Genomic DNA, 13,546 nt, shown 5'->3' with positions numbered 1-13,546 from the left:
AAGCTTGCCTCACTCCAACCCATCCTCCCACTCCACATGGTAGCGTTTATGATGAGCATTTGGTAAAAGGTCCGACGGCCGATAGCTCTTCTGGGGTCATGGTTCTGCTGGTACAATGGGGATTCTCGCGCCTCACTCACTCTTTGTGAGTGCGCGTCCGCTGCCAATTCATTTGCCCACTCCTCGTGCTGTCCTGAGACTATCGGCAGCACGACATGCTTGGCGGTTGGATACATCTGATAGCTGCCTGTCCGGAGCTCTCTGAGTCTCTGTTGACAGAGGCTACTTCCACTTTCCAGGAGCCCGGCTTTCAAGTGCTCTATGAAGCCGGGCCAAAGGCAGTGGGGGACAGGAAAGACATGGGAAGAGTACTCGATCTCGATCGTGGTCTTCTCATCCTCGATGCCTCAGAATCATGAAACCGTTGTGGCTGGTCTGGATGAGGACTCTTTGGAAAAACTGAAAAGACCTGAGACGCAAGTTGCCTTGGTTGTCCTATCACAAGGACTATACCAAAACCAACCCTTATATGGTGTTCTTGGCCCACCGACACTTTTGTTTTCGTGCTTCACACGCTGGGATTGGCCTGCTAACCAAAGTCTATGGACTGTCATAGGACGGCTTATACATCCTGCTTACTCTGGATATCCCCTTGCAGACGTCTAGACTATACGTTATAACTCGTACATTGATACAGCCCAGGGCGACCACAGCTGGCGCCTCGGACTTTCCTAGGCACGACCTGATCGATGCCGTCTCGTTGCAGATACTGCAAAAAGGAAGCCAGTATTACAAGACCATTATTCCGATGCATCAGTTGTGATAGAAGTTATCATTCCGCATGCCATATTCCACACCCCACCCGGTCAACGTAGGTTTTTATTTTCTCTCATACTCTCGATCTCGTTTCTGTACTTCATATCATGCCCGTCGTCCCTCACTCACGCACAACTTCAAATTCCCTCCTTCTCTGAACTCGCAAGCACCTCTTCGTCGTCACTGCAGTCAACATGGAACTAGCCACAAAAATGTCAGAAAAGAGGTGACTACCAACACATCAGATACGGGTCTGTACTTCTTGACAGAAAGGAGAAAATGGTAAAGTTGGGGCGGGCCCACTCGTAGCCAATCAAAGCTTCCATCTGCCTCTTCCACACTTCAGTTTCTATTTTGCTCTTTCCTCTCTGCCTGTGGCGGCGGGTTTGCACAACAGACAACAATCACCATAGCCATTCCAAGTCGTCTCACACCTTCAACAAGTTCGCAGTTTAGCTTCCAAGACAACCTCAGCATGCACTCAGTTACAGATGTCGACAGTCGAACCGTCAATGTCCAAAGAACAGACTAACTGTCCACCGCGCTATTTTCTTTGATTGTCTCTATTCTTTGGGTATACTGACCATCCACTACCATGATACAGTGACTGGACATGTCATCGCTGTGTAGTGGATAGCCAAGAGGCAGCACGACGCCATCATTACCATGCCAGGTCGTCATTCTCTCTACGTTCAGCCTCGTCAACCACCTCACTCCGTCTCTCCACCACCTCCACCGTCGGTCTCCCCAGAAGGCCCTCCTCAGCGATGGGCTACTCTGTGTCCTCTTCCTCAACCGACAACACTCAGCCTGCCCGTCTCATCCCCTGCTCTATTCCGCAATGCGAGGCACCTTCGGTCAATATCTTCTGTGCCCAGCATCTCAAGTCTTTTCCAGTGCCACTACCCGATGACCTGGTCACTTCTGCCTCCCAGAAACCTGACGCAGCTGCTACTTCATTGAAGTCATCAGGACATCCATCCTCATTGTCTCAGTCATCCATCACTTCACATTCGGTTGATGGTCAAGGTGGCGCCAGAAAACCAGCCCAGACAAACAGCGAGGCTGAAGTTGCCGATGTTGCTAGACAAAGCGCACAGGGCTGCAAACCAAATTCTTTGGAGACTGGTCCGGTGAATAAGCGTTCCTCGCCCTTTCCTACCACGAGGTCCAAACTTCTGCCGGGAAACATTGTGAGACGCAAAACTGCCGGCAAAGACCCATACCTGAACCGACGGACTCCTAAACCTGGACCCAGCACGCATAAAGATTCTAACTCCTTAGCGAAAAACTCAACCTTGGCTTCAACTGGGTCCTCTTCACTCAAGCCCAAGACCCTCTCTTCTACCTCAGCAGACTCTATCTCCCCACGTTTGACCACAAACATCAGTTCCTTGTCAGATTCGAACGGTGGGCCACCTAACAAGAGCTCGAGTTTATCGCCTTCTTCCACCGGTGTTGACAGTGGTCGTATGAACGGTTCTGAGACTGGCGACAAGCCTCAACCAGAGACCAAAGTCCAGCAGTCTACGAATCCCGCCAACATGGCAATCGACGCCCCTTGTCTGGCGGGTGAAAAGCAACAACCTGGTGAGCGCCAAAATGGTTCTACACAATCGTCAAACCCACGGCTCCCACCGAGCAGGATAGCAGAACTTGCACGACAGCTGAGATTTTCGGAAGAGATGCAAGATGCGGCCTGCAGTGGCTCGGCTGTGCATGCTCCTCAACAACCCGTGAAAGGTCCGATCCCCGCTCATGATCCAGGGCCGCAGAACAATCTTCCTCCTGCCACTCACCAGCAGAATTCATCTGGAGGCATTTCAAACGTACATGTTATAATGCCAACCGGTCAGAGCAGTAATTACATGTCTATGGCTGATAGACTTATGGTACATTATGCCAGAAGTGCATTTGACCTCGCGGGCTATAACCCTCCGGCAGGGCTGATACGAGGGTCTATGTCCGCTCATCTTAGCGCGAATGGGGCCGAATTAACTCAATCAAATACCACAGAGCCCCTCCCAGATCTTCGCAGTCAAGTTCTACCGCAGGGATCGACGGTTCAAAGTAATCCAAATCAAACAGTTGGGCAACATAGATCACTGCCTCCACAGAAACCCCGACAACCTCAACCCAGGCCACGACCCATAGTGACCAATTTACATGAGCCCATCATAATATCAGATTCTGAGTCTGATTCCGAAGAACAGCTTGAGCCGGAGCCGCAAGTAGAATCAGGCCCTCCACCGGAACCGGCATCAGTTCCAGAGCCGCCACAGCAGGAGCCCCAGGCCAAGAGGACAGAGTTACAGCAGAGTCAAAAGTCACAACAAGAGGTGCCAAGCCGAGAGCCGGTTCCTCCAGATATAGAGCCGGAACCCATACTTGAGTCGGTCTCGCAAGCTCAGCCCAAACCTAAACTGATACCCCAGCCCATAGCCAAACCGACACCTCAGCTCAGTCCACGCAAACAGACCAGTCCGCCGCCAAATAAATCACCAACACCGGTCCCAGACGAGCCACTTTACGCTCACATCGATCCTCGAATACATTGGCCACAACGACACTCGCAAGAATGGTTTGAAGCCAAGCAAAAGGAGATCCAAGCCCGCGGAAAACGCAAAGCCAACTTTGGCAGAGCTGCTCAAAGTATGCACAGACAGCGAGTGGCTGAAGGACCACCGGAGACTCTTGAGGAGACGTTACCGGACAAAGTGTTGGATAATCCAGCTTGGGTGGATATGCTCAAGAAACTACGGGATATGAAGCCTGTACCTGGAAGAGGAAAGGGAAAGGAAACTACGGGTATTGTCACTACGACTGCAACAACAGCGACAGCAACAGCCACAACTACGAGGGGGAGGAGAACCGGCAGTCGGTTGAAGAGGACGTTATCAAGTGTGTCTACGGGAAGCGCTACCCACGGTGGCGAGTCTGAAACAGCTGATAAGGCTATTACTACTCCAAACCCTAAAAGGAGAGCTACTGGTGCCGGGCTGAGGAGGACGTTGTCGAATGTTTCGGCAGGACCACCACTTTGACAGAGGGCACAGCTTCGTGGATCACCGAGAAACAGGAGTGTGAGCTATTTACTCCATAGAAAAGGTCTTGGTTATTTGAAAAAAAAAAAAAAAAAAAAAAAAAAAAAAAAAAAAAAAGTACTGCCAGGTGGTTATATAGACGTGTTCAAAATTTCTCTTTCGATACTCTTGCTGATGCAGGATACGAGTGTTTGGAAAGGGATGAAAGAAATTCACCTTAAGATTGTGGAGGGCCTGCACCTGTGCCACCAGTATCGGGTAGCAGCACGATCTGTGAAACTTGGAAGGAAGCAGGAAACAAAGTCTAAAAGACCAATACTATGTTCATGTGCAAACAATCATTTCACAAGCTCGGTTGCTGATGTTTACATGGCCTTCTTGGCACCGTAACTGCAGCAACGGCCGAAAAGGGTTCTTCAGCCTTGTAAATGTCAAGCAACCTTGACAGATGATGCTTGATTCTTTCTATTCGGACGAAGTGTGGAGTCTTCTGCCTGGTTGCAACGCTTCAGAACTGTTGGCCTCAAGGGACACCGTAATGTCAAAAACTGGTTGCGTTATTTACCTCGAGGAATTGTCGGATCAAAAGACATTGAGAGACCTTTCAAGTTGTACGCCGAAGCTTTAGATTGGGACTAGAACGTGAACTGCTGAACGGCAAGCAATCCTTATCGCACTGATCTTGATTAACTCGTAAAATGATATGTATAATCACAAGCATCATGTTTTCCTTAAAAGTCTTTGAATAGGTACCGCTTGGAACACCCTATCTTGGCGCAGGCAAAGCAAGTTCATCGAAGGATAAGTGGCTGTCGAAACACCTGGCCCTAGTCAATCGAAACACTTGTTGTCGGATGTATGAGTCCTCGTTACTATGGTAACATTGATGTTGACTCGAGCGAAGAAGAACCTTGATGACTGTGTTGACTTGAAACGAAAAGAAGCAGACAAGTCAGGGGTTTAAAGTAGTGGATCGAACCCTAAAAGGTGGAGCCCCCAGCGCTCCATAACGCCAAGTGGACACTGTAGAGGGAGTCATTGTCCACTGCCCGCCGGGCTCCGCTCCGTAATCGGGGGCACCCTCAGCACTCCGTCCTCCAGAAATGGAAATCAATTGAAATTCAACAAAATTTCAGTGAAGGTGACGCATCTCACAAAAGAGAGCATTTGTGTTTCTTGGCATAGGCAAGCCGATTGTTTACTTCTGTTCATCCATCCCCCGTTCGTTTCTTTCTGTGAAACGATCACCACTGGGTTCAACCCCTAGTAGTAAACCACACGTTCACTCCAGACACAATGGCCTCTTCCCAGCAGATGGAAAAGTTCGTCATCAAGACGCCCTGCTCGAGCGCCAACATTGGCCCCGGCTTCGACGTCATCGGCCTGGCCTTGTCCATGTACCTGGAGCTCCATGTCACCATCGACCGCTCCAAGACGACTTCGGACAAGCCGCTGAACTGCCGCATCACCTACGAGGGCCAGGGCGAGGAGGATATCAGCCTGGATCCCGAGGTCAACCTTATTACCCGTGTTGCGCTCTATGTCCTCCGCTGCAACGACCAGCGCAGCTTCCCCGTCGAGACTCATGTGCACATCAAGAACCCCATCCCCCTTGGAAGAGGTCTGGGTTCCTCCGGCGCCGCTGTCGTTGCCGGTGTCCAGCTCGGCAAGGAGGTCGGCGGTCTGCACGACCTCACTCCCGAGCGTCTTTTTGACTACTGCCTCATGATTGGTGAGTCACTTATACTCTCACTCACTTTGAGCAACAAACACTGACAAAAATTGCAGAGCGCCACCCCGACAACGTCGGCGCCGCCCTCTTCGGTGGCTTTGTCGGCACCTACCTCAAGCCCCTCACCCCCGAGGAGACCGCCCGCACTGAGATTCCCCTCAGTGAGGTCCTCCCCGCCCCCGCCGGCGGTGTCGACACGGGCGTCAAGCCCCCTTCGCCTCCCCACGGCATCGGACACCACATCAAGTTCCCCTGGGCTCCCGAAATCAAGGCCGTGGCCATCATTCCCGAATTCGAGGTTCCCACCGCCAAGGCCCGCGAGGTTCTTCCCGCCGAGTATCCCCGTGCGGATGTTGTACGTCTTTCCTACTTCTTTTATCTCAGTATCAACCAACCAAACCACTGACTTTTTACAACTAGACCTTCAATCTCCAAAGGATAGCCCTCCTCCCCGTCGCCCTTGGCCAATCGCCTCCGGACCCGGAGCTCATCAACCTGGCCATGCAGGACAAGCTGCACCAGCCGTACCGCCAGGTTTTGATTCCCGGTCTGACCAAGATCGTCGAGTCCATGACGCCCGCCACGCAGCCCGGTCTTTTGGGCGTGTGCCTGTCCGGTGCCGGCCCGACCATCTTGGCGCTGGCGACGGAAAACTTTGAGACTATTGCCCAGAAGATCATTGAGGAGTTCAAGTCCAACAACATTGTCTGCCGCTGGGAGCTGTTGGAGCCTGCGGATGGGACTACGGTTACTAGGCCTTAGATGCCCATAGGATGGGATGGGATGGGGTTGCCTGTGGTTCCCGTGATAGGGTAATCAGGTGGTAAGAGATGGAGGAGAGGCTGGTAAAAGCGGGATTGGGCAGTGAGCCGGCTTAGACATTGAGAGAAAACGAACAAAAAAACAGAAGAAAATCTTGTGATACCCCTCATTCCTCATCCCGATGCTTCCCGCAAGGTCTCTTGGTATTAAATGGTCACGAGATGCTGATGATCGTACGAGGATATTATGTTTTTCTGTTCCTGGCAAGCCCCCCCAGGGCCCACCATTTCAAAAGAAGGGATAACTAACTCCCGCTTTCAGACTCGTTCAAGTTTCAAGTCGCAAATCCACGCCGTATCCTTCCGCGGCTCCATCTGCGTTTGTCTTCCGGGTACATCCGTGTCCCGCGCTTAACGGGTTCGCGATCGGCTGACGTGTGGAGCTCCCCCGACGACATGGCGGCTCGGCGGGTACTGGACGGGCTCCGCTTCGGGGACCGGATGTGGTCGGTTGCCGCGTTACGGGGCTCCGCTCGATCCGGGAAGAGCCGAGAAATCTCACGATGGCTTCATTCCGTAGTTTTCCGGTCCTGGTCTCACAAGTTGGGAAATCTAAAGTGCTGGACTTGAACTCGGATCAAAGTTTCGTGGCACGTACATAGCATCTCGACTCGGATCCCAGCCAGGCCCGGGCCGGAATATGGCAGCGATGAAGTAGCCGAATCAAGGACCTTTGCAGCTGTCATTCCTTGTGCTCGTTCGTTGTCAGATGCCAAACGGCACCAAGCGCGGAAAATGTATGTATCCGCCAATTTTGCAATACGCCGTACTGGTTTCGGGAAAATTCGCAACCGTCCCATGGAGACAATCTGGGTTAGGTTTTCGTCATTTCCCATTCCCATGGTTAGGTATAGCTACGTAGGGACCGCCCGCCGGCGCCATCCGGGAAAAACAAACAAACATCCAGACTCCGGGAGAGAAGTTATTCCTGCCAGTATGGAGAATCCCGCCTATCAGCGCTGGTCAGCTGAAAAACAGTTTCACCTGATCCCCAGGTTCAACCCAAACCCAAACCCAGGAACAGAAAACAGCGTCGGATCAACAACACACAACAATCCAGGCACTTCCATTCCAGAACCATTCATTCCCCAACTGCACCAATCACCACCCCTGCTGCCCACTCGCTTGGCATTGTTCCCATCCAAAACGGCCAGACAACGCCATCTTTCAGCAGCGCCCCACTCCCTTTTTGGTAAACTACCCAATCACAGCTCGACCAAGGCAAGTCGGACTCCCCCGATCACACCACGACCAGCCGAGACTCAGCACTAAATCGTGCCATTCCCTTGCTGTATCGTTCACTCCCTTCACTCATTTTCTCGCTGCAAAGCCCTGAAAGCCTGGATCCTTTCCTCCTTCAGCAGTCACATGGGAAGAATCCGGAGGGAGGGGGCAATTACACCTCATCTGATTGGTTCATCATCCCCAATACATAACTCGTAGGGCTGAGTGGCTGAGTAGCTGAGGAGAGGAGGAGAACAGGGGAACAAGGAAACAGGGGGGGGGGGGGTCGGGATGCTTGGCATCTGGTGTTTTAGAATGTCTGTGGTATGATTTGGGCCGTTCGCTTCTCCCATCTGGACTGATTGCGAATAAGGGTTGGGGAGGGTTATACGTGTGGACGAACAGAAGTCGGAGGATGGTGGTGAGATTCTGGATGGAGGATCTGCCCATCATGAGGCGGTTTTGGGTGAGATGATGACTTGCACGCAAGGCCCAATTCCCTTTGGTGCCGTCTAGTTGGGAACTGGACCCGTCGCTTTGGGTCTTTTGCCGCAAGTTGGGAAGTTGGGAAGTTCGGGAAAGATCGCGATGCGGGAAAATCTTTTTGGTGTTGCTGAAGGAATTAGACGGAAAGTAAGCAAGAGGATGATGGAAAGTTTGGGTATTATAAGAGGATCGTGTCCGACGATGTTTGTAATACCTTCTCTCTTCCATCATCAGCATCAAGCATCAGCATCAAGCATCAATATCAAAGAAGCAATAGATCCTAGATCTTAGATCTCATCCCTTCTTCTTCATTACCACCAAGACAACATCCACTCAACTTACACTCCTCCTCGACCAATCACCACATCGGTATCGCACCACAAACCACAACTCTCACACTCCAAACCTTTCGAGTAACATCACACAAACACACCACAACAACAACAACAACACCAAGTCATAATCAAAATGGTCTCTCCCATCCTCGCCCGCTCCGCCTTCCGCGCTGCCACTCAGGCCACTTCTCGCAACGCCGCCGTCAAAGGCACCCGCCAGTTCTCCGTCATCCAATCCATGCGCCAATGGGCTCGCCGCATGGAGTTGCACACCCCCTACGAGCGCATCCCCACTGAGACGGGCGCTGCTGGTGCCGACTGGGGTGCTTCCTTTAAGAAACTCGCTGGTCAGGCTGCTGTGTAAGTTTGTTTTCCATAAAGAGAAACACAGAAAGAACTGAAACTGACTGGGAAAAAAAAATAATAAATAGCTACCCCCTCGTAGCTGGTACCCTCCTCGGTTGGCCTTTGATTGCCAAGACGGTGCTTGATGGTCGTATCTAACAACAAAAGATACGCTCCTATATCAGCTTCACTACCCAGTTACACTGCACATACTTTTTGCATTTTGTTTTTTTTCTTTTTGCTTCACTTTTGTACAATTTGGCAGTTGGGATTTCTCTCTTAGTTTTTCATGATGGCGGCGTTCAGGAGGAAGAAGGAAGGAGGCAGGCAGGCGAACAGGCAGGCAGGCAGGCAGGCATAATTTGGCATTTCGATATACCAACGGCGGCAGTTTACCTGCTTTTTTTCATTCAAACTACTGTATGCTGGTTGAAAGGACGGATTGTGAGCCTATACACCTGTTCTACTAGATAACGAGGTTTATATAAACCAGTGCGGTAAAGGACGTGAAATCCAAAATTTGATACTAAAAGACATTTTACCTTACACTGCTATAGTGCACTGCTGGTTTTGATTTGAACTCGAAATTGGACTTGGACTTTCTGTGCCTGCTGCATTGCTGCATTGCTTCCTTGATCGATGTATCCGGGAGGAAGAAGCTCGAGCCTTGATCAACCATTGCTCCCTTCCTATCACAGGTTCGGAAAAGGTGACTGAGTGTACCTACTACCTGTTCACCAACAACAGTTTTCTCTTCAAAACAACTTAGTTCGTGAAGTCCGAGTCCGGATCGAGAAAAAGAACAAGAGCAATCAACTTTCCGTGAAATCTGTACGAGGAATTTTGCCCGAATTTCTTCTTGTTGGTAGAGCCTTCCACAAATAGTACTGAGTGAAGTACCATGTCTGCTTTAATAAGGCGGCAAAAAAAGGCCATGTTGGGAGGGATACTGGATGAGTAAGTACTAAGCATTGCCATAAAAGGAAATCGGTATCAACCATGCACCACCTCAACCCAGTCCAGAAAAAAAAAAAAAGGATGGACGGTGGGGAGAGGCGGAGCGAAGGGAAATGGAGAAAAGGATTGTTGTTACCTGCTCGAAATGAGGAGTGAACCCATGTGCTCCCGAGTTATAAGCTCCAGGGCAGTGGATGAAACCACTACACCTGCGACCCATATAGGAGCCCCCATGAGTTCCTCGGAAGGAAGGAGCGGGAAGATTGGTATATGTACCTCGTACCTTGGTGCGCAACTAGTTGGTTAATGCATTACAGGGCACTACATACCGATATCAGTAGCAGTATCAGTAATTGCCTGGTGAGATGGAACAGGCTTCATGACAAGATTTTCCTTCTTTGAAGAGTAGGCACGGGGAAAGCAGCACATCTCGTTCTGAAGGTTGGTTGGAGAGGTCAGAGCGGAAATCGCTTCTACATTGGTGGTTGTTAATGATCATGGATGTCACATGTTGAGGTACCGACATTGTTGCACGTTATGGTAATGGATATATAAACCATGTAGTCTAAACTGTCTCATGAAAAGATGCGCCTTCGAAGTTATTACGAGTCTGAGTCTTGGTTATCTTACATTCCCAAGATGCCACAAAGCATTAATCCTCTCACAGAGATTCGCCGCAGAATATATATCATTCCGCAGACGGGAGTGCCTCTCATAAGCCCCACTACTCTTGTTCCCCGAAGATCCGTGAGAGAGAAGACGAGCCATCCATAGATTCTGCGAGTGATGTTCGCCCGCCCCAAAAAACGCCATGAACGCCTTACACAACCATACCAACGAGCTGCTCATCCGAAGTAGAGACTGTATCCATAGACCTCTTGCCTGCCAATACCATCCTTTCCTTCAATCTAAGCCAGCCTCTGCCTCTTAACCTCCGGCCCACTAGTAGCGGCCCCCGCTGCGGTAGCATTCGACGCATTAGCCGTCATGTCAGTCAACGGTACTCTCCCACCATTACCAGCAGAAGGAGCTGCATTACCTCCCGTCGCCGACCCTGCTGTTGTATTCGCCGCTGTCGTTGTCGTCGCCGCACTATCACCATTACCATCCTTGGTCTGACCTGCACCCCCTCCCATAACAGTAGCAGGCCTTTTCATTGTCAACGGCCGATACTGGCCCCTGTTGGTACTGGGACTGCTAGAGAAACCGCTCATGCCTGGCGCGCCAATCCGCCTTGTATGATCGAGTTGGGGGTTGACGACGTTGGGCTTGCCCATATTTCCGGCATTACCACCCATCGGTGGCCCGCCTCGGGAGAAGCTTCCCGATGCTGAGCGTGCCTCGTTCATCGTGACTGGTCGTGATGCCGCATGAGCTCCCGCAGGTCTTGAGAACGATGTGCTTGGTTCAGCTTCTGTCTCGGTTGTCTTGGCTGGAGGGACGTGCTGACCGTTTCTGGCTAATGGTTTAGACTTGGTATGATCGATGCCAGGCGTCTTGCGGATGGACGGACTTTCGGCGTGAGGGTTGAATGCTAGACCAGGTTTCGGCGCGACTTGGCCACTAGCCAATGCCTCCTCCGGAAGTTGGGTCACAGCCTTAGCGGAGAAGAAGCCAACGGTTTCTGGTGCGGGAGCTACAGCTGCACCTGCTTGGGGAGCAGGAGCGGCAGGAGCAGGCTTCTGTGGTGTTGTGTAGTTCTGGGGGTTGTTGGAAGTGTTTGCATTGCTGGAATTGTTGACCGGTTGACCCATAGGGCGACTTTGGTTGCTATTAGACTGCTGTTGTGGAGGCCGACTTTGGGCCCTCGCCGTGAATTGGTTGGAAGTCTGTGGTTGTTGCCGGGTGTTCAGGCTGCCTGTTGACCCTGATCGTGTCAGAGGTCGAGACTGTTGTGCTTGTGGGTTAAGATTGGTCAGTTGCTGATGTACAGGTTTGTCGTTCAAGCTGTTGTGCACGGATTGTGGTAGCACGACTTCATCCGGATGACCCTCATCGGCCATGTTGAAGTCCGCCTCATCGAGTTCTAGTCATCATCAGCCGAGCCCACCAAAAAATAGTGCACAAGTGGCCTTACCTCCGAGCAAATCCTCAAAAGACTCCTCGTTTCCCAAGGCTGGTGGACGAGCGCCAGCCCCAATTGAGTCAACCTTCATGATATCTGCCTCAACCGGCTCCTTCTTGACGAAATCTGAGTGCCGATGTAGGTTATCCTCGGCAAACTTGGTTGGCTCGACCTTCATCTTGGTGACCTTGGCCAAGTATTGCTTGTCGTAGATACAGTTGCCTAGCACATTGCCAAATTGGCGCAGCGCGCGCTTCAATGCATCCGTCGTGGCTTCCTTCTTGGCCTTCTCAAAAGCAGCCGCCTTGCCCTTACAGTTCTCGATATGGCCGTAGCCAAGATCCTCGTGATACGTTCCGTCGCGTAGGGTGACTCGCATAATAACCGAAATGCCCATGTTGATTTTCAGCGTTTGAGGATGCTCATCGACAAAATCAACCTGAATATTCTGGATGCTGGAGGACCAGCCGTTGAAGCCGAAGACCTCGTTCGCAAGTTGGATGCATTTTTCTGACGAGATGTAGTGGACTTTTTGGCCTGATGGGCCGGCGCGGCTCGACAGGTACTCGGGTCCTAGTTGTTTCTCGAGACGGCTCTGTAGTGTGGCAATCTCTTGGGCTGTGTACTCGCTGATTCGCCGTTGTGGCTCCTCGAACGGGTTGGTGATAATTTTATGTTGGTCGCCGACTCTGTTTAAAGTGTTAATGAGGGTCTCGGTTGCTGGAAGGCCGCGGGAGACGCGGTTGACACAGGTCGATAGCAGAGGTAAACATACGCAGGCATCTTGTCTAGCAGAGCAGCCTCAAGGCTGGTGGTTTGCGAGTCGTTCGCAGTGGGATCCCAGCGGGAGGGGAATGGAATCGACGTGTTGAAGGGAGAAAGTATTTAGAAATTTGTGACTTTCCCAAAGCAAACGTCGCGAAGCATGCAGTGATGGATCAAGGCAAGAACGACAAGACGCGCTGTGTAGATTGGGCAGGCGCGCTCAGAGTGCGTTATCACGTGGGGGCACTAGTGGCGTCTGCCTAACACCCGCCCCTGGCCGGTGGGGCTCTAGGTGGTGACCTCACCAACTTTTAGGCCTTTCTCTTGTCATCCCGTCACACAGTCGGAGGGAACTCCACTTCAGTTGTCCTTCACGTTCCGTCCAGCTTAGTCATGCCTCCATATCTATTCATTCCATGATGGCCATTCCATATCTCAACTCGTTGTACGTGGTTCTAAAGGGAGCCGCCACTGTCCGTGTTGGAGCAAATATGCAAGGGACTTCATTACGAGAGGCAGCGTTGCTTTGGTCTCTGTGAACAAGATGGCACTTCAAGGACAGATATGATCATTCGGATTACGCGTTTGGACTCCCGTCATTATCCGGACACTTCCAACTTCATCGCTGGAAACGGCTTGCTTGGACCACAGAATCAATCAAGATGCAAGGCGAGTTTGATTAATCCCAACAAACCGCTAGAATTACCTCGGGATACACCCAATGAACCCGGGACGTGTTACGGGTGTACGGGTATCTACACCAAGTCACCCGCCAGGCATACTGTGTTATCCGAGATTCCGTTTTACCAATTGCGTAGCTATGGTGGAATGAATATGGTAGTGATGGTTGGTTACACCCATGCTCCAAACTTCCGACCTCGGCAAGAATATGCTAAAGATTGCGTACATGCAAGTGACGAACAAGTCGTTCCCCTAGAACGAGAGACAGCCGGTAG

At 51.3% G+C, this 13,546-nt stretch overlaps 5 protein-coding genes across 5 annotated transcripts; 3 read left to right on the top strand and 2 right to left on the bottom strand.

Moving 5' to 3' along the window:
- Positions 1-1,010: 1,010 nt before the first annotated feature.
- On the top strand, positions 1,011-3,860 carry B0T23DRAFT_306410 (uncharacterized protein; the record flags this gene model as incomplete). The annotated part of the gene is made up of 2 exons (XM_062834375.1): positions 1,011-1,042; positions 1,421-3,860. The coding sequence occupies 2 exons, from the start codon at positions 1,011-1,013 to the stop codon at positions 3,858-3,860; spliced, it is 2,472 nt and encodes an 823-aa protein (XP_062697822.1).
- A 981-nt stretch (positions 3,861-4,841) lies between these two features.
- On the top strand, positions 4,842-6,445 carry B0T23DRAFT_37078 (putative homoserine kinase). The gene is made up of 3 exons (XM_062836614.1): positions 4,842-5,592; positions 5,649-5,947; positions 6,013-6,445. Exons 1-3 carry the CDS (start codon positions 5,157-5,159, stop codon positions 6,352-6,354), a joined length of 1,077 nt encoding a protein of 358 aa, XP_062697821.1. The 5' UTR covers positions 4,842-5,156; the 3' UTR covers positions 6,355-6,445.
- A 2,031-nt stretch (positions 6,446-8,476) lies between these two features.
- Positions 8,477-9,425, top strand: B0T23DRAFT_37107 (uncharacterized protein). Its single transcript, XM_062836628.1, has 3 exons — positions 8,477-8,818; positions 8,890-9,130; positions 9,159-9,425. The coding sequence occupies exons 1-2, from the start codon at positions 8,592-8,594 to the stop codon at positions 8,960-8,962; spliced, it is 300 nt and encodes a 99-aa protein (XP_062697820.1). The 5' UTR covers positions 8,477-8,591; the 3' UTR covers positions 8,963-9,130; positions 9,159-9,425.
- B0T23DRAFT_371717 (uncharacterized protein) lies at positions 9,269-10,306 on the bottom strand. The gene is made up of 3 exons (XM_062836666.1): positions 10,078-10,306; positions 9,900-10,026; positions 9,269-9,755 (listed from the first exon to the last, which is right to left on the bottom strand). The coding sequence occupies exons 2-3, from the start codon at positions 9,992-9,994 to the stop codon at positions 9,569-9,571; spliced, it is 282 nt and encodes a 93-aa protein (XP_062697819.1). The 5' UTR covers positions 9,995-10,026; positions 10,078-10,306; the 3' UTR covers positions 9,269-9,568.
- Positions 10,291-12,756, bottom strand: B0T23DRAFT_410017 (double strand break repair protein mus-11). The gene is made up of 3 exons (XM_062839390.1): positions 12,601-12,756; positions 11,838-12,514; positions 10,291-11,786 (listed from the first exon to the last, which is right to left on the bottom strand). The coding sequence occupies exons 1-3, from the start codon at positions 12,606-12,608 to the stop codon at positions 10,669-10,671; spliced, it is 1,803 nt and encodes a 600-aa protein (XP_062697818.1). The 5' UTR covers positions 12,609-12,756; the 3' UTR covers positions 10,291-10,668.
- Positions 12,757-13,546: the final 790 nt, after the last annotated feature.

The sequence above is a fragment of the Neurospora hispaniola genome (genome assembly GCF_033458365.1).
Source record: "Neurospora hispaniola strain FGSC 10403 chromosome Unknown B0T23scaffold_1, whole genome shotgun sequence".
NCBI classification, from domain to species: domain Eukaryota; kingdom Fungi; phylum Ascomycota; class Sordariomycetes; order Sordariales; family Sordariaceae; genus Neurospora; species Neurospora hispaniola.
The sequence above is the reverse complement of the archived record's forward strand: the minus strand, read 5'-3'. Positions and strand labels throughout refer to the sequence as shown.